The 20527-nt window shown below is 36.4% G+C and overlaps 1 protein-coding gene across 1 annotated transcript in view; it reads left to right on the top strand.

Annotated features, from left to right (window-relative positions):
* The first annotated feature begins 891 nt into the window (after positions 1–891).
* Positions 892–20527, top strand: part of ZPLD1 (zona pellucida like domain containing 1) — a 74945-nt gene continuing 55309 nt past the window's right edge. The window contains exon 1 of the mRNA XM_036742450.1: positions 892–997. Within this exon, the coding sequence (XP_036598345.1) occupies positions 892–997 (106 nt within the window). The remainder of the gene's footprint in view (positions 998–20527) is intronic.

Below are 20527 nucleotides of genomic sequence, written 5' to 3'. Positions count from 1 at the left end.
TAATATTTTAAATAGTGTCCAAAAATGTTACCAATAGCTACTGTCACTATGGTGCTAAAAGGTTAAGCTGCTTCTGTAATTATTTTATTTGTTCATTCTACAGCACAGATATGTTTTAGTTTTGTTTTAATCTCAAATTACTTTCATTTCTGCCTTCATTGTTTTTAAAACTGTACTCGTTTTTCATATTCACCAAGAAACAGATGGTAGAGAAAGCAGAATGATTTTCCACACAGTATTTTCTTGCTTTTGTCCTATTCTCAAATATCCTTCTCCTTACCTTTCTCCACCTCCAACACTGTTTATTGAAAAACAGTAATCAAACAATAGACTTTGATATGGGGCTACAAATATTAACCATCTGAGCAACCTCTGTTAAGGAAAATTCCCATTTCCATTGTCTGTATGGCAATAACAGAACTAAAACCTCTCCACAATTAAAATAATCAAATGTTTAAGTCTCTTTGTGATTTAATTCTTTGAGGTAAATCTGAGGTGAAGATTAAGCTAGTTAGGTGCTCCGGCAATCTGGGTTGTCCTAAACTGTTAGCTAACTACACTCCTTGCCATCATATTGATAGCAAAAATGATATACCTTCCACTCACTGTTAAATTGGCCTGTGATCCCTTCTTTACATCTAAACATAATGCCTAGCTAGGGCATCCTGGAAAAGTGAAACCAATGATTCATCATCTGAGTAATTCAGGCCAAATCCTTACTTGAATTGTTTTGATAATCACTTAAATTTCTATTTAGCTTTCATGATAGAAGTGTGGCCTATTGGACTGATGTTAGGGACTGAGTTCAATGGAACTTAATGATTTGGATACCAGGTAGGGGAACTATGGTGGGCATATGCTAACAAGCTGATCCTTTTTCTAGGCTTTGCAATGGAACGAGCATGGTTACTATTCCTGCTAACAATTAAGGTGCTTCCTGGGACTGCACAGTTCAATAGCTATAACTGTGATGCTAGTCTCCACAGCAGATTTCCTGGTAAGTCTGAACCCCTTTCCCTGTACCTTTAAAAAGCATAATGAAACAATAATCTTATTTAAAAATTCTGATTAAGTTTGCATAGTAAAACACTCAAATATATATGGGATGATATGGAGGGGATAGGCCTTTGCATTAAGTAGATATTAACAAATGGTAAGTGACAAAAGAAATGTCTTCTCCATTATAATTTGCATCCACATTAACATACAAAGTGTTCATCATAGTTACGATTACCATAATAACTGCTCTCAGATTTAAAAAAAATATTAGTCACTGGGTAGCAAAATTGTAAGATGTTAATTTCATTCAAACATTTGCTTAATTAATGCTTTTTTATTCTAATGGGTTAATTTCGATTTTCCCTGGGGCTATTTCATATTAATAAATATATTTAAGAATCATGTTGGGAAGACAGCAGCAACTTCTTGTCCAGTATGGAAGAAATGAAACTTGAATGATATTGGTAAGCGTTAGATTTCATTCGTCCAGCTTTAGAATGAATTTCAAGAAAGCTGCCTTTGATTTTCATAATCCTTCATTCTTCAAAGGACTTGTGATCTCATCATATTCCCTAATTTTGTGTAGATGTTCCCTCCCCCCGCTTTCTCCCCATTCCCAATTTAAGTACTCAATGAAGAGGGACACAGTAAGGTGGTGTGATATAACAGAAGGTTCATTAAGCTTGGAATAAGATCTCTGTTTACTTACTGGTTGTATGATCTCAAGCAAATCATGTCAATGATAATGGGTGCTAGATTAGTAGTCTCTGGTGCTGCCAGAGTTTAGAAGAGGGAGAAATCTTGTCAAGGCTAAAAGGGCTTTATAAGAGGCCTCCAGGGAGGAAGTGGTTTGTTTTGGCCTGAGTCTTTGGGAATGAATAATTCATTCATTTTCTCATAATTTAAAGACATGGACCCTATTATATACTATATATTATTATATATTAGATTACACTATATTATATTATATTGTTATGTTATGTTATATTATATGTATCTATAATACTGTTAGCTTTCCCCATCATATGGAAGCTTTAACCTATGTGTCTTTCACAAATTTGTAAAGGCTATGGTTTAGTGGAAAGGGTACTGGACCAGGAGTTTAGAGACCTGAGTCTAGCCCTGGTTTTGCCACTAAGTGTCTGGATAGGTCCTTTAACTTAAGCTATCTCATCTGTGAAGCGAAGGGTTGGGATGAGACAAGAGTTTCTCAATCAAAATTTTACTGCCTATTGGTAAAACATTTAAGTTCACAATTGCGGACCTCTGATCCACTGACCTTTCCAGGGCTTAAGAGGGAGAAGTACAATTATGCTGCAGGCCTCATGTTAAATAACACTTGAGCACATGACCTTTCACCTCTAACTTCTCTTCCAGGTTTAAAATTCTGTGATGCTATTATTCCATGATTTTAAAAAAAATTATTTTTAACTCATATATACATATTATATATATATACACACATGCTTATTTGTATGTAATGATAGTCATCTCTAGGGCAGGGGTGGGGAGGGAAGGATAAAAGGAAAAAAAAAGAAATTTACATCATAACTTTGTTGTAAATTTGGAGGAGGTAGCAAGTTGTACAATGTAGATTTGCAGTTTCGTGTGTAGTCATATCTTTTATTGTACTGTGTTATGGTAACACGTGTTTTGTTCCATGGATTGGAAATAAAATAAATAAAAAATAGATAATTAAAGCAAAAAACAACAAAAAATTATTTTTAAACTTACCTCACAGGTTTGGATCACAGTATCATGGTTTTAGAACTAGAAGGGGCCTTAGAGGCCATGGAGTTCAGCCTACCTATTTTATAGATAAGGAAACTGAGGCAGAGAGAGGTTAAGTGAGTTGCACAGGATTGAATGATTACAAAGTATTTGTGGTGGGATTTGAACTTATAGCTTCCTAATTCTTCCTCAAATTCTCTTTAAACAACATCATGATTTTTGTTGAAAAAGAGCCATGTAAACCTTAAAGTATTATGTAAATGTAAACTTATTATTATCCTATTGGTTGCTATAGTCTCTATAACTTGCAGTCATTCTGATTGCCAGTCTTCAGAAGACTGACCAATTCATCTCAGAGTAATGGTGCATCTGACAGAAGCAACCAGGCACCAAGTATAGAATTTATGTTGGATTGCTAACTTACCCCAAGGGCAGTTCTGGTTGGAGACAAAAGGGCACAGGGAGTCAGGTCGCTGTAGTCTCTTGAGGATTCCTGAATTATATGATAAGATAACAGACTTATTTTGCTGTTATTTCTATGTTAGCATTATACCAACCAATTTCACCGTAGTCTTAGGCAGAGGGTTTTTTGAACAAATAACTATATTTTCCAGTATCTTATATGTATGTAATAATGTGATACTTTTTGCTCAGTATTATTTTCTATAAATACTAAGTTAGTACTTAAAAATTTGTATTTCTGATTTTAAAATCTGTGTCAGTACCCACTCACAAAAGGATTTTTCAAATTTGGCATTGTTTTAAAGGTTAATCTATTTCTGCAGGTTACTTGAAGAAAGAAAGCTTAAGTTAAGTTTAAAGGTTAATTGCTCACTCCCCTCCTAATTCTGTACATCTCTTCTACATGAGGACTAAGTATCCCAGGAATTCCAAGGGCTAAAGAGATCCATAAGCAATGGCATGGAATGAGAATGAATTTTTCAGAGGAAAGGGGCCATCTAAATGCAAAGTAATATTAATGATGATGATAGTAATCATTTTGCCCTATCAGTGACCTATTCTGTTTTATGACATTAGAACTATTTTCTTTAATTTCCATGGCATTTATCCTTGGACCGAGTGAACCACCATGGTCTAATTCATTTTCAAATCAAATCGATTCCATTTTGCTCACCTGCACTTCCTAAGATAGTTAACTCTTGAATATCCATGATAATAGACAGGAAAAGTGACATGGGAAATCCCTCCAAATGGATACCCAGTGTCAGATTTGCTTTGGGAATGCATTAGACTCTTCTATTGCTCTTCCTTCTCTTCAGCTTTCCCCCTCCCCCATTGCCAAATTTTACCTTTCTGATTATAGTTTTCTTGATATTGTACTTAAGTCATTTGCCTTCTTTGATACTCAGTGATAGAAATAAGCTGCCCTAGGATTTTAAAAACACTTCTTGTGATTATATAAAATAGAAAGAAAAAAAGATGTGGAAAAATGGATAGAAGGCTAGCCTTGGAGCTAGGAAGACTCGGGTTCACCTCCTGCCTCTGACACATACAAGCTATGTGATGATCAAACCACTAATCCTCTCATACATAGTCCCAGATAAATTTCTTTCTTGGCCCAAAGATTTAAAAAAAATTTTTTTCAGTTCCAAATTCTCCCTTTCTCTCTCCCTTTCCACTGCTCAATGAAAAGGCAAGAAAAACAAAATCTATTATTGATATGTACAGTCACACAAAACAAATTTCTGCCTTAGCCATGTTCTTTAAAAAAAAAACAAGAAAAAAGAAGGAAATCAATCTGTACTCTGAGTTCATCAGTTCTCTTTGTAGAAGTGAATAGCATGTTTCATCATGAATCCTTTGGAATTGTGGCAAGTCATTGTGTTGATCTGAGTTACTAAGTCTTTTTTGTTTTGTTTTGTTTTTTGGTAGGGCAATTGGGGTTAAGTGACTTGCCCAAGGTGTCAAGTGTCTGAGGCCAGTCCTCCTGACTACAGGGCTGGTGCTCTACTCACTGCGCCTAAGTCTTTTGAAGCTGATTATCTTTACAATATTGCTGTTACTGTGTATATTGTTCTGGTTCTGCTCACTTCACTTTGCTTCCATTCATACAGGTCTTCCCATGTTTTCTTAAATTATCCCCTTAACAATTTCTTATAGTACAATAGTATTCCATCAAATTTATATATCATAATTTGTTCAACCATTTTTCAATTGAAGGGCATTCCTTCAGTTTCTAATTCTTTGCCACCACAAAAAGATGCTATAAATTTTTTTTGTATATATAAGCCTTTTTCCTTTTCCTTTGACCTTTTCCTTTTTCCTTGACCTTTGACTACAGACCTAGTAACAATATTGCTGGGTTAAAAGGTACACACAGTTTTCTAGCCTTTTGGACATAGTTCCAAATTGTTCTCCGGAATGGTTGGACTAGTTCACAGCTCCAACAAACATTAGTGTACCTTTTTTCCTATATCCCTTCCAGCATTTGTCATTTTTCTTTTCTGTCATCTTAGCCAATCTGATAGGTATGAAATGGTATCTTAGAGTTGTTTTAATTTGCATTTCTTTAATTATTAATGATTTAGAGCATTTTTCATATGACCATTGAGAGCTTTGATTTTTTTCCTCTGAAAACTACGTATTCATATCCTTTTGCCATTTATTAGTTGGTGAATGGTTCTTATTCTTGTAAATTTGGCCCTGTTCTCTATATGTTTTAGAAATGTGACCTTTGTTGAAGAAATTTGCTATAAATATTTTACCCCGGTTTACTACTTTTCTTCTAATTTAAACTGTATTAGTTTCTGTTTGTGCAAAATCTTTTTAATTTTATATATCAAGTCAAATTTTCAAAATTATCCATTTTATTTTTATGAAACTTTCTCTTGTTGGATCATGAGCTCTTCTCTTATCCATAGATCTGACAGGTAATTTCTTCCCTGTTCCACTAGTTTTCCTATGATACTACCCTTTATTTCTAAATCATATACCCATTTTGAACTTATCTTAGTATATAGTGTGAGATGTTAGTCTATGCCTAATTTCTGCTGGACTACTTTCCAGTTTTTCCAGCAGTTTTTGTCAGATAGTGAGTTCTTGCCCCAATAGCTGGGATCTTTGGGTTTATCAAACACTAGGTTACTATTGCCATTTGCTTGTATGTATTATATACCTAATCTGTTCCACTGATCAAATTCCAAATTTCTTACCCAGAAGCCAATAGTTTTTGATGACTACAGATTTGTAGGATAGTCAAAGATCTGTTACTGCTAGGTCCCCTTCCTTCCCATTTTTTCCCTTGATCCCTTGATATTCTCGACCTTTTGTTCCCCTAGATGAACTTTATCATTTTTTCTAGCCTTTTAAAGTAATTCTTTAGTAATTTCATTAATAAGGCACTGAATAAATAAACAAACTTAGGTAGTATCATCATTTTTATCCAGTCTATCTTTGAGCAATTTAATATTTCTTTAATTATTTAGATGTATCTTTATTTGTATAAAGAATGTTTTATAACTGTGTTCATGTAGTTCTTACACGTCTTGGCAAGTAGACTCCCAAATGTTTTATACTGCTTATGGTTATTTTAAATGAAATTTCTCTTTTTATCTCTTTTTTTCTGGGTTTTGTTCATAATATATAGAAATGCTGATGATTTTTGTAGGTTTATTTTATATCCTATAACTGTTGAAGTTGCTAATTGATTTTATTACTTTTTCAATTGACCCTCTTCGATTATCTAGGTAACCATCATATCAATGCAAAAAGTGATAGCTTTGTTTCCTCTTTGATTATTTTTATTCCTTCAATTCATTTTTCTTGTTTTATTACTATAACTAGCATTTCTAGTACAATATTGAATAATAACAGTGGTAATAGACATTCTTGCTTCATCCTTGATCTTATTTAGAAGGGTTTCTAGCTCATCCCAATTACAGATAATGATTGCTCTCAGTTTTAGATTGATACTACTTATCATTTTAAGAAAAGTTCCATTTATTCCTATATTTCTAGCATTTTAATAGGAATAGGTGTTGTATTTTGTTAAAAGTCTTTTCTGTATCTATTGAGATAATTGTGTGATTTTTATTATTTTTGTTATGGATATAGTCAATTATGCTTATAGTTTTCCTAATATTGAACTAGCACTACATTCCTGGTGTAAATTCAGCATGGACACAGTAATTTGTAATATATTGGTCTATCATTTACTTTTTCTGTTTTGACTCTCCCTGTTAGGTATCAAGATTCTGTTTTCTTAAAAGAGTTTGGTAGGACTCCTTCTTTGCCTATTTATTCAAATAGTTCATGAAGTATTAGAATTAATTGATCTTTAAATGTTTGGTAGAATTCACTTGTGAATTGATCTGGCCCTGAGGATTTTTTTCTTAGGTAGCTCATTTATGGCTTGTTTAATTTATTTTTCCAACATAGGGCTACTTAAGCATTCTGCTTTCTGTTCTGTTAATCTGGGCTATTTATATTTTTGGAAATATTCATCTACTTTACTTAAATTGTCAGTTTTATTGGCAAATAGTTGGGCAAAATAGCTCCTAATAATTGTTTTTATTTCCTTTTCATTGGTTATATATTCACCCTTTGAATTTTTGATACTGGTAATTTGGTTTCCTTCTTTCTTTTTAAAAATTAAATTAGCCCAATGGTTTATGTGTTTTACTGTTTAAAAAAAACCTCTGTTTTTATTTATTAGTTCAATTTTTTTAACTTTTAATTTTGTTAACTCTCTCCTTTGATTTCCAGGATTTATATTTGGTGTTCAAAATTTTTTAACAAGGTTATTTTCTTCATAACTCTGAGAGATCAAGGCAGTACATATGTCATTATCCCCAATTTTCAAGTGGGGAAACTGAGGTTTAGAGAAATGAAATGAGTTGTCCGTGGTCACAGAGCTAATAAATGTCAAAGCCAGGGCTTGAACCCAGCTCTCCTTCCAGTTTGCTATGTCACCTCTAAATAAACTTTAATTCACCTTATTTACTTTTGAAGGTTACAGTGACTTTATAAAAAAATATTTTCATGGAAAGACTTGCTTCTTTTTTTCTCTTTCCTATCATAATTCATGCTTTCTATCCTTACTTTTATATTTTCTTTCCCACCCAATTTACTTCGGTGGGTGAATTCCCACTAAGAATTCAACGCCGAATAACCTCCCTTTCTTAATCATCCTTCCAGTAGCTAATCTCTTGTCAAGTTTTGCAATTATTACCTGCAATGTGCCCCCTTATCTCCTCTGACTTTGCCACACCCTGGAACAGGGCCTTAGTACCTTGTGCCCATGCTTTTGTAATAGTCTTCTGGTTGACTCAAGTCTCTTCCCCACTCCATCACATCTCCCTTTCAGCTGGTAAATTAATCTTCCTAAAGTGGGGAACTGACCAAATTTCCCTCCTTCTGGCTACCAGTTCAATAAAGTCCACAGGCTCATTCATTATCACAGCTAGAATTGAATACAAAATCCTCTGTTTGCTATTCAAAGCTCTTCCCACCTGTCTTCTTCCTATGTTCCCAGGCTTCCTATACCTTCCTTACTCCTCTCTGTCTCTGTCTCTCTCTCTCTCTCTCTCTCTCTCTCTCTCTCTCTCTCTCTCTCTCTCTCTCTCTCTCTCTCTCTCTCTCTCTCTCTCTCTCTCTCCCTTTCTCTCCCTCTCCTGCCCTACTATTCTGCCATCCAGTGATAGGGACCTCCTTTCTGTTCCTCTAACAAGACGCTCCATCAACCAACATTAGGCATTTTTACTGGCCATTCTGTATGTTTGGAACACTCTTCTTTCTCATATTCATCCTAGATTTCTTCAAGTCCCAGCTTAAATTCAATCTTCCATAAGCCTTTCTTGATCTTTCTGACTGTTAGTGCCTTCCTTCTATTGATGTTCTCCAACTTATTTCATATATCTAGTTTGAATCTAGTTGCTTCCATGTTGTCTCCTCTATTAGACTGTGAGCTTATAGAGATCAGGGACTGTCTTTTGTCTTTCTTTGCATCTCTGTACTTAGCACAGTGGCTGGCACATAGTAGGTATGTAATAAATACTTATTGACAGACAGCCTGTGATCTCCCCTCTTAGCTGCAAACATCTGGGACCAATTCTTCATTCAGTGTTAATAACTTTACCAATAAAATCCCTGAAACTCATTATGGCAGAGAAAATTCTATTGGAGAAAAATGAGTATTTCATGTCATTGACTTCAATACAGCTCCATAGTCTGCATAGAGCTACTTGGTTACAGAGACTCTAGGTAGAACGTTGGGGCAATAGTGTATGCAATCTGTCAGGATCAAAGCCATCCCTGCAGATGAGATGGGACAGTGGCCATGGCAGCTGTGCTCCGAACCTTCAGGTTGTTTAACATCAGAATGATGTTACTACAGTCTGTCTTTAAACTGTTCTGCTGTTGCCACCTTCAACATACAATATTATTCTTTTTCTTTCTAGTCTAGAACTTTGTCATTGAAGTTGCTTTTTCTAACTGAACTTGTCTACAATTTTCATGTGTTTTTCACATATATGTTGCCCCATTGCCTTATATAAGTGTTAAGCTTTCTCAGAACAGGAGTTTCTTATGTATATTGTTCCCCATGCCATCTAGTACAGTGCATTGCATACAGTGGAGGTTTTAGAGACATTTTTGCCTGACAAACAAAAAACAATTATTAATTGCTGTGGCAGTAAAGAATGTCATTAAAAATAATGCTAAAATGCAGTGATATTCATTCCTTGATTTGGCAAGAATTTATTAAGTACCTACTATGTGCAATGATTATTCTAGCTGCTGAATATCCAAAGAATTAAAAGAAAGTCTCCACCCTCAAAGAGCTTTCATTTTCTTGGGGGCAGGGTGGCAGTGGGGGTGGGGGGGTGCTGTAACAGGAGAAGGTAATTTGAAGTAGGAGAGAAAACACTGACAACTAAGAAAGTCAAAAAAGGCTTCCCACAGAAGGTTTCCCTCAGTTAAGCACTGATGGAGGGTAGGGATTTTCTGGGTCTCAGTTTTCTCATTTGTTAAAAAGAAAGGAGTGGATCAAAATGGTGAAGGGACTAGAGATCATACTATTTGAGAACTGAAGGGATGAGGTATAAACATAAACTAGAATGGTGGAAAAGTTAGGAGGAACATGATAGCTGCCTTCAAGTCTTTGAAGGACTATCATGTGGAAGAAAAATTGTTTTGTTTGGCTTCAGATGGCAGTGGGTTCTTCATTGCAAGCTTCTGAATGGATGCTGGGTGAGCATTCACTGGGGAAAGCTGCTGAGAAGACCCTTTTTCAGATGAAGTAAATAACCTTTTGGGTCCCTTCCAACTCAGTTATTTTCTTACTTTTAAAAAAAAATCCAATTTTCTTTCCTTTTCAGGTCCATATTCTCTTCTTCTCTCCTCTTACTCCCTTCCTTCCCTTCCTCCCTCGTTGCTCCTCCTCCCCCCAACTCCATTGAGAAAGCAAGAAAACAAAATCTGTTACAAACATGTAGAGTCAAACAAAATAAATTCCCACGTTGTTGGTATCCAATATACATGGAAACATATACACACAAATATGTGTATGCATATATACGTCTCAGTCTACCCTCTGAATTCATCACCTCTATCTCAGTAAACAAATATTTATTAAACACCTGCTATATGCCAGGCACTGTGTTAAGTGCTGGGAATGCAAATATAAAGATGAAAGACAATCCCTTCTCTCAAGGAGTTTACTATATAATAGGGAAGATGACACATAAAAGAAGACTAAACTGGATTAAGGGAAAAATATTCCTTCAGGGGAAGAGTAGAAAAGGCAGAGAAGTCCCAAAATAGTGCAGCCAGATTGGAAATGAGGAGTTGTCTGTCCTGGGCTCCTTCCTCAAAGGGAGGTTTTGGAGTTCATGTCTCCACTCTCCCTTATGAGGTACAGAGGTTCATAATGAGGTTTGAGTGCCAAAGGTGATTCAATCCTATAGGATGATGAGATTTCCTAATGATAATCAACCCTGTCAAATAATCTGACTTTCTTCTATGTGCTTGGCAGTGGATTGCAATACATCCTACCTGGAGGAAGGTAGCATTTTCTGCTGCATATAATGGGTTGAAAAAAATATAGGCATAGTAAATTTTATTCCATGATCCACCTTGGCAATAATGGAGATGGAGACCAATCAGATTAGGCAAAGAGAGGTTTTCCTTGCTAAGAAGGGGAGGCAAGAGTCAGATTGCTATATAAGCACTATTCCAATTGTGCAAGGTATAGATAGGCATTTTTATAGCTTATGAGTGAGTCTCACCCCATCAACAGGAAAATAACTACAATGACTAGAATATTTTGTAGATTATTAGTCTAGAGAAACAGTTTCCAGAACCTTTTATTTTATATAAGTAATTTCTTCAGCTGATGCTGCTAATAAGGTTGTTTCACTAATATAGCTCTATGCTCAACATGGAGTCATTCTTGCTCTTCTTTCTCATCTCTTTATTTGTGTGATATTTATGTGACAACTCGCACCAGTTGATGACTTCAGTTTGACTATTAAGTTGGTTGTTTTGGATCTCCTATTGAAAGAGTGCCGATCAGATCTGAAGACAATGCAAACAGGAAGGAAGATGACACTTGGCCTTTACAGCCCGAAGGGAGCCTGACACCACTCCACATTGTGTCCATCATAATCATACCGTCACACAAGCTGTTTGACCTCAGTACATTTGCATATGCTGAGCAGATTTATTATGATAAGTGCTTTATTGTCCCAATGTGTTTTCTTGTTCAAGGACTGTATTGGCTTGTATCTGAAGCAATTGAGTTATTACTCTGCAAATCGATTATACCCTCATTTATCAGATCAGTCAATCAATAAGCATTCATTATTCACTAACTATGTTGTACAAGGCACTGTGCTATGCAATGAAGATACAAAGACAAAACTTAAACAGTTCATCCTCTCAATAAACTTCTGTTTGGGAAAAACATGTAACAAATGAGCTAACCAAGGCCTCTGGGTTTAAAGTAACTTGCCTTCACAGGGGTGTAGTAGGGCCAGTTTATACTGGCTTGAGAGCCAATTGTTAAATTTTTGGTGTGAGCATTTATACCTCAGAAATCAGCAGCATTTCAAAGGTAAACTGATTACACCAATGTAGTGGAAACACAAGAGGGCTGCTAGCAGGTGTTCTAGCACAGGTTCACTTTTGATATGGGCAGACAGGAAGGCAGGAACAGAGTCATAATAAGGTGTTAAATTAGCTAGCTTACTTTATTCTATTCAGTTCTTCTCAAAGGGTTTGCTGATAATGGGAGCACCAACTCCTATAGCTTCCCTAATCACTCTTCTCACAGAGCCCAGCAAGAATGTAGTAGGAGTTGCAACTCTTACAAGTCCCCTAAGCCTTAAGGGGGGCCAGTTGAGACAAACAGATTCCTTCCAAGTCTTGATGGGGGTCCATCAAGGAAGGTACATGCATTCTTCTATGCATTTCCCAAATCCCAAAGCCATACTTACTGACCAGTGCCCGCTTGATTTATAGGGCAACAGACAAAGAAGGCATTTTGCCAACATTAAGCTTACAGATTAACTTTAGCAATATTGTCATTCAGAGCAAGCATGGTAAATATTACATTATATCATCCCCCTATCTCACTGCGCGAGTGTGGTAGAATTGTTTACAGGTCATGAGCCTAGTAAATATTATCTAACACCTGAGAACTAGAGATTGTTATGGCTGTGGGTCCCGGGAATTAAATCTAAGAAAGAATGACAAAAATCCACCTTATGCATGCTAAAATCCACCTTGCTTACAAAGCAGATACTGTAAATCAAAGTTTGATTTATTGTTTTGTCAATGGTCTAGACTTAAGAAAGTGATAGAGAAAATGTTAATAATGCTGATTAAACTAAATAGCATGTTGTGTAAATTTTTGGGGTAGTGGGGAAGTAGAGCTGATTGTTAAACATTTACTACCATGACACTAAACTTATGTAGCAAATTAGAGGGAAAGCCAGAGCTAGAACTCAGACCATCACTCTTCCAGTGCTCAGACTATCTCCTTACTGGGCAAAGCTCCCACTTTTCTTTTTTTTGTGAGCCCTAACATTTTGAGCATGATGATGGCCAACATTCTACTTTGTATTTGTAAATACAATCAGTGGATTAAATTATTCTGCTGAACTGAAACAAGTAACAGCTGGTGATCTTATTATGATGGGTATACAAGGGGAAAGTGAAGAGGAGAGAGGTGAGTAATTAGCCAGGGAGCTCAGCGACTACATCCAGCACCATCCCTTTGAATAATTCAGGGCCCAAGTTCTCTTTTATCTTAACAGTGGGGTTTCTAGCCTGAATCTCTCAACTTTAACTCTCCACTTGCCTGTGTAATTATGGCCATTCAGCCCTTTTGTGACTCATGGAGCTGATCAAAGCTTGCTTCTGTTGGCTTCAATAAATGCTCAGTGCTAGGGGTTGTCTCTGTGGAAAACAGTGGGCTTGCTCTGTTTTCATCAACCTTCATATGCATTTGAAACAACAGCTTGCAGTTGCTAACAAGACCCAGCTGTTCTGATGAAAAACGGTACTGGCAAGAACCCTGTGCTATATAAAATGGGAACCTGAATCTCTAATCCAGGCTAAAGCTTTCCTCAGCTGCTGATATTTTGTGAGGTTGAGATACCAGTACCCTTTAGGAGTTCTTGCATTTTAGCACAAACATCTCATTATTATAGTATATGAGGGCTTACTAAAGGGAATTGTAAATGATTTCTACCGTATTACAGTAGAAACACCCTAGTAATCTCTGTCCCCTGAAAATCCCAGGCAATTTGTAGACCTTGGGTCCTGGCAAGTGTTGTGGCCCTCATTTAGCAGAGGTAGAAGTGGAATTATTTCTTTAGTGGCTTGCTTTTAGTCAGATCATTGGTGCTAGATTTCTACTTGAACAGTGATTGGATTATAGGAACACCTTCCAATTGGAACTTCTGAGGCTCTTAAAGGCAATGAATTCTCAAGCTTGCAAAAAAAGATTTCTCTTATTATACCAAATGGTTTTTTGCTTCTATTAATTTTAGACTAATACTAATGTGAACATGCAATAAATGTTTTGGCAAGATGACTTTTTATTTGACAGGCTGTGGCTAGTTAGCTCAGAGCGCAGTGCTAATGAAGCTGGAGATGTCTGTTCAGTTGCCATGTGGACCAATTAACATTTCACAGTTACATGGCTCCAGCATCTTGCAAATGCATGCTTTTGATAATAATAATAGCTGACATTTATATAGCACTTTAAGGTTTTCAAAGCACTGCTTGTACATTCTCTCATTTGAGCCTCACAACAGCTGTGGGAAGCAGGTTATTATACATATACCGTACCTTATCCTCAACCTCATTCTACAGGAAACCAAAATATGGAACAACAACAACCACCACCACAATGGGTATCCCAGTGGACAAAGTACCAGGCCTGGATTCAGGAAGACTCCTCTTCCTGAGTTCAAATCTGGCCTCAAACACTTACTAGCTGTGTGACCTTGGGCAAGTCACTTAACCCTATTTGCCTCAGTTTTTTTCATCTGTAAAATAGGTTGAAGAAGAAAATGCCAAACCACTCCAGTATCTTTGCCAAGGAAACCACAAATGAGATCACAAGGAATCAGATAGGACTGAAAAACAACTGAATAATAAAGTATGGGAGAAGCTACGTAACTTCCCATAGTCTCACAGCTAGAAGATGTCAGAGGTAGTATTTGAATCTAGGTTTCATGGGTCTCTAAGCCTAACAATTTTTCCATGGTACAATACTATATTGGTTCTTATATGACAATGGGTTTCAGACAAGATCCTTACAAATCTGTCACTCTCAGAAAAAACAAAAAGAACGAACAAAAACGAAAATAACTCAGAACTGAAGCCCTACTGATAGTAGATTCTTGATAATAAATCAAGTAGACCATGTTTCATGTGATAAACTTTTTTGGCATAAAATTGTGATTGCATTAGTTCTCTATTTCTCTACTAACGTACCTGATAATTCTTCCATGCTTCATAGGTGGTTTTGTGAGCAACTGTGGCCAAAAAATATTCATCATGTTGCGGTCAAACTCTAATGTTGATCCTCTTTGGACTCACCAGGGTGGGTGCAAAGATGGAATATCCATCACTCAATGGATCTACTCAAAATCATGGAAGGGCCTAACAGAACTAGATGTGCATTGGCCTAGCCATAGAGAATTCAGGGTCATCTCTTACCACACAAAGGACTTTAGTGGAGGATTTGGTAAAATAGGGCATCAGGACCTGACTTGTGTTTTCTTCTGTTTAGGAAATTCCTCGATGAGGAACTTCTCTGCTCTGTAGTGCCCAGGGTCAGATAATCAGTATTTGTCAGAGGTAGGACTTGAACTCAGTTCTTCTGCAATTCTTTCCTTCCTCATCTTTGCCTTCTGACTTTCCTGGCTTCCTTCAAGTTTCAGTTAAAATTCTACTTTCTAGAAGAATTCTTTCCAGGTCCCTCCTAATCTTAGCATCTTCCATTTGTTGATTTCCTCCAGTTTATCCTGTATATATTTTCTTTGTGCATTGTTATTTGCATGTTGTCTTCTCCATTAGACTGTGAGGTCCTTGAGATCAGGGACTATATTTTGCCTTTTTTAAAAAATCCCTAGTGTCTAGCACAGTGCCTGGCACACAGTAGAGACTTAATAAATGTTTGTTGGCTTTAATAGATATAATGTATTTGTATTTCACATGGCATAAAACTTAAACAAATGCAAAAGATCAATATTTGTCAAAATGGATATTGTTTCATTTAACTTTAGGAGACTTCAAGCTGTGTTACTCTAATGGGAGATTCTGTACTCACAGAATATTAAATTAGAAGAGAGTCCAGAGGCTATCTAGTCCAAAAATCCCTTCTACAACATTCCCAAGAAATAGTTGTCCATACTCTGCTTTGATATTTTCAATGAGATGGAACCCACAATGTCCAAAAATAGTCTATTCTACATTATCTCTAATAAAGGGTTTTTTTTAACCTTATGGCCACCCTCAACCTATTTCTTTGTAACTTTCACACATCGCTTCTCATTCTGCCTTCTGAAGGCAAGAAGAATCAATCTAATCCCATTTCCACATGTTAGCTCTTTATATACTTGAATACAGTCATCACATCCTCCAAAGTCTTCACATCTCCATTCTAAATACCCCTAATTCCTTCAATTAATTTTAATGACAAATTCTTTAGTCATCTGTGTTGGTAAGCAAAATGGGCTCCTTAGCACTTAGTTCAACAAGTGCCCTTGAAGAGTTTGGCTTTTGTTTGCTTTGAGTGATTCAGTATATTTTATTGAGCCTTACTAGGTGCTAAGCCCCAGGCCCAAACCCCTATTAGGTGTAAAACCTTAGTGGGTGTGGATTGGCAACTAAGGTGGGGCCCAAGATGAGGCTAACTCCAGAGAGGGCCTAGTTTACATGTCTGGGACAGCAGAGGCTCTTAGACCATGTGGGTTTAAGTCGCCTCTTTGTGACGATTTTAGGTAACGTGGGTAAGTCGCATGTGTGACTCACCCCTGATGCTGAAAAAGATATAAAACTAGGGGTTGGCCTTCTGTTCCTTGGAGCTCATTCCCACAGCAGTGGTGGCACATGTGACTCTGGACCAGCCCTTGTTCTGAGCTCCCGGGCTGAACCTAGATGTTGGTAACTATGAATCTGTATTGGGTCTGTCTGTTGATGTTTGTACTTTGTTTGTAATTGGCTCTGAAGTTCGGGTGCTGGTTTTTTTCCCTGAACTAAGTGAATGATATTTGTATGCTGAATTAAAGTAAGCTTGTCAAACCCCTTCACTTTGCTTTCCTTAGTTAAGCAGATCAAAAGAACCTGTGCTGTTGGCAGCTTTCTGGGTGCATCTTATACCCCCCCCCCAGAAGCTGCTAACCAGATTGTGGAAACATTATCTCACCATTCTGGTTGCCCTCTTTAAACTCTAGTTCATTTATGTCTTTTATAAAATTAGGTGACTAGAAGTGAGCATAATTTTTCAAATGTGGTTTGACCAAGACAGAGTATAACTGAATTTATTTCCCTAAATGAGAACATTATACCTCTTATGATCTACCCCAGTTAAGTATAGTGTTAGCTTCTTTGCCTGACTTATATTAAACTTGTATTTCACTCACCTCTCCACCCAGATCTTCTTTACAGGAAGTATTGTCTATCGATGCTCTCCCTAGTTACAATTTATGATTTTTTAAAACAATTATGTAAAACTTTACATTTATTCCTATTGAATTTAATTATACTTTATCCATCTTATCTTTCTAATTTTTAAGATGTATTTGGATATATTTTCTTTAATATAATATTCTAAAATTCGTTCATATGAAAATTTGATATCTCTATTCTCATTTAAATCAATAATGAAAATGTTGAACAATAGAGGGATAAGCATAGATCCCTGGGGTACACTTCTAGAGAACTGCCTTTAATTTGCCATTGACCCATTAATGATGACTTTTTAGGTTGGATAATTTAAGTAGTTCCAAATCCATCAAACTATACTGTTATCTAGCCCACGTTTTTCTTTTATCCACCCGAATAGCATAATGTATCAAATGCTTTGCTGAAATCTAAGGGTACCATGTCTAAATAATTTCCCTACTAACAGTCTTGTTATCTTGGCAAAAAATGAGACTCTAATATAACTTGTTCTTCATGAAACCATGCTTGTTTTTTAGTGATTGTTACTTATTTAAATGCTCATAAACCATCACAATAGTATGTTCTAGAATTTTTCTAGGAAAAGAAGTCAAGATTATTGGTCTATAGTTTGTAGACTTTATCCTCTTTTTTTTTTGAAAAATTGGGACTGACCACTTCCAAATCTTCATCACCTTTACCATCCTCTAAGTCTTTTAAAGATTACTGACAATGACTCTGTAGTGCTATTTGGCAGTTATCTTAGTAGACTGCTATGTAATTCAGCTCAGCCTGGTGATTATAACTCATTGATAGTTACTAGATTCTGCTTGACCTCTTTGTTAAACATTCCCTGTTAGCCATTTCTTTTGGTGTGTGTTCTATCCTTTTCACTACAAAGGTCATTATTTTGGAAAAGAATACAAAAATTACTTAGAATTGATTATTTCATCCTTAACAGCTTTTTAATGTTATCATTATCCCATCTACCCCAAAGAGTTGAGTTGTCTTTTTATCTCTCAGCTATCTTCAACTCAGCTTTCTAAAAAAAATCCCCTTTCATATATCTTAGTTTCATCACCATCCTCACCTTACTCTCAGCTTTAGTAACTCCTGACAATTTTTTTTTCTCTCTGATATAATTCTTGCAAGAATGTACTACTATAATGGTAAGAAGGGTGGGACTTTTTTTTTTTTACTGTTTTCTCTTTTGGAATTCTAAGGCAATCAAATGCCTTTAATGAGTCTTGCCTCTGTTTGAATCTGGCAGCAGGTAAAGTAGGACCTTTTGTTGGCTTTTGTTTTGGAATGCTTCTCAGTACTGAGGTAATCAAGTACCTGTGATAAGTCTTGCCTTTCAGATGTGATAGCAAGCAAAGTGGGGTCTTCTGTTTTGGAGTGCTTCTCAGCACTGAGGAAATCAGGTTTCTTTGAGTCTTCCTTTTGTTTGAATCAAGAGTCATTGATTGGAAACAATGTATATGATGTGGTGCTAGCGATTAAAGATCTTTCCCACATCCCTTTTGATAAATAGGTGCTGAGCCCTCAGGGCTCTGAACAAGGTATATGAGCTCTGAGGTTGGCATTTTGCTTTTGGGGGCACACTCATTGGAAGAGTGCTGGTGATTTGGCCAGACAAGACTCTGGGTAGCCACAGGAGCACCCCCCAGCTTTAAAAATCCAGATGTTGGTGCCTTTCTCTCTGGTAACTATGTAGGTAATGTCCTGATCAGACAGCTAGAGACCTATCTGTTGATTTCTCTGTGTTATTTGCTCTGTTTATATAATTTCTGCTTGTAATTTCTGTTTGTGTTTTCCTTGAAGTTCAGGGTGCTGACTTTTTCCCCTGAACTAGATGAATTATATATATATGTATGTGTGTGTATATATATATATATATGTATGTATGTATGTATGTATATATATATAATTAAAGTGAGATTGTTAACCCCTTAGAGTTGCTTTCCTTAGAAAAACAGATCAAAGAACCTGTGCTAGCAGCCTTCCTGTGTGCTCTTGTTGTTTGTCTTGTTGGTCTTTCACCTCCACAGCAGCTGCTAGCAACATTGTTGTTACAACTATTCTTCTGTACACTTTCAGTTATTGTCTTTGCTTCTATATTCTGTCTTTTTTAAATCCCATTTTGTTCACCAGTTCCCTACATATCTATTACATTTTCTCTAGGTAATTTCCCCTTTACTCTACATCAGATCCTGGTTCTTTCCATTTCATTTTGCATCAGTTCATAGAGGCATTGCCATGTTTATCTGAAACTATCCCCTTGTCATTTCCCATATGACAATAGTATTTCATCACAATCAACTTGTTCAGCCATTCCCCAGTTGATGAGGATCCCCTCAATTTCCAATTCTTTGCCACTACAAAAAAGAGCTGCTATAACTATTTTTGTACATAAAGATCTTTTTCTTTTCCTTTGGTCTCTCTGGGATACAGTAATGGTATTGCTGGGTCAAAGGATATGCATAGTTTTTTTGAGATTTTTTATTTTTAGTTTACAACACTTGGTTCTACATAGTTTTGAGTTCTAGATTTTCCTCCCTCCTCCCCACCCCCCCAAGATGGTATGGAAGGATATGCATAGTTTTATAGCCCTTTGGCCACAGTTCCAAATTGTTCTCCAGAATGGTTGGACCAGTTCACTACTCCACCAACAATTCATTAGTGTACCTATTTTCCCCTCATCCTCTTTAGCATTTGTCATTTCTGATAGGTGAGGGGTGGTACCTCAGAGTTTTAATTTGCCTTTCTCTAATCAATAGTGTTTAAGACTACTAGAGAACTTTTTGCATATGACTATATATAGCTTTGAATTCTTCTTCTGAAAACTGCCTTTTCGTATCCCTTGATCACAATTGAATAATGGCTCTTATTTTTATAAATTTGATTCAGTTCCCTATATATTTGAGAAATGAGGCCTTTATCAGTGAAACTTTTGATATTACTTCATTGTCTATGATTGTTATTGTTGCTCAGTTGTGTCTGACTCTTTGTGACCCCATTAGGGGTTTTCTCGGCAGAGATACTAGAGTGGTTTGGTATTTCCTTTTCCAGCTCATTTTATGGATGAGGAAAGTGAGCCAAATAGAATTAAATGACTTGCCCAGAGTCACACACCTAGTAAGTGTTGTGTCAGGCCAGATTTGAACCTAGAAAGATGAATCTTCCTAACTTCAGGCCCAGCACTCTATCCACTTTATCAAAATATAGTTTCCCTGATTATATCTTTTAATTAAGTCTGTTTTTGTTTTTGTTTTGTCTGAAATCATGATTGCTACTTCTGTCTTTTTTTAGTTCAGCTGAAGCATATTAGATTCTGCTCCAGCCCTTTATCTTAACTCTCTGTGCATCTTTCTGTTTCACGTGTGTCCCTTGTAAACAACATATTGTTATATTCTGCTTTCTAATCCATTCTGCTATCTGTTTCCATTTTATGGTTGATCTCATCCCATTCACATTCACAGTTATGATTATTAACTGTGTATTTACCTTCATCCCATCTTCTTTTGTTTCTTCTCTCTCTCTTTTTATCCTCCTCAAAAGTCTCCCACCCTTAATCAGTCTTCCTTTTGATCATACGCTCCCTCTTTCTTTTATCCCCTTCCCCTCCTTTTCCTTATTGGGTAAGTTACATTTTTAT

This window comes from Trichosurus vulpecula, chromosome 2 (genome assembly GCF_011100635.1).
Source record: "Trichosurus vulpecula isolate mTriVul1 chromosome 2, mTriVul1.pri, whole genome shotgun sequence".
In the NCBI taxonomy this organism is placed as follows: Eukaryota; Metazoa; Chordata; class Mammalia; order Diprotodontia; family Phalangeridae; genus Trichosurus; species Trichosurus vulpecula.
Note: the sequence above shows the minus strand (reverse complement) of the source record. Positions and strands in the feature narration are given on the sequence as shown.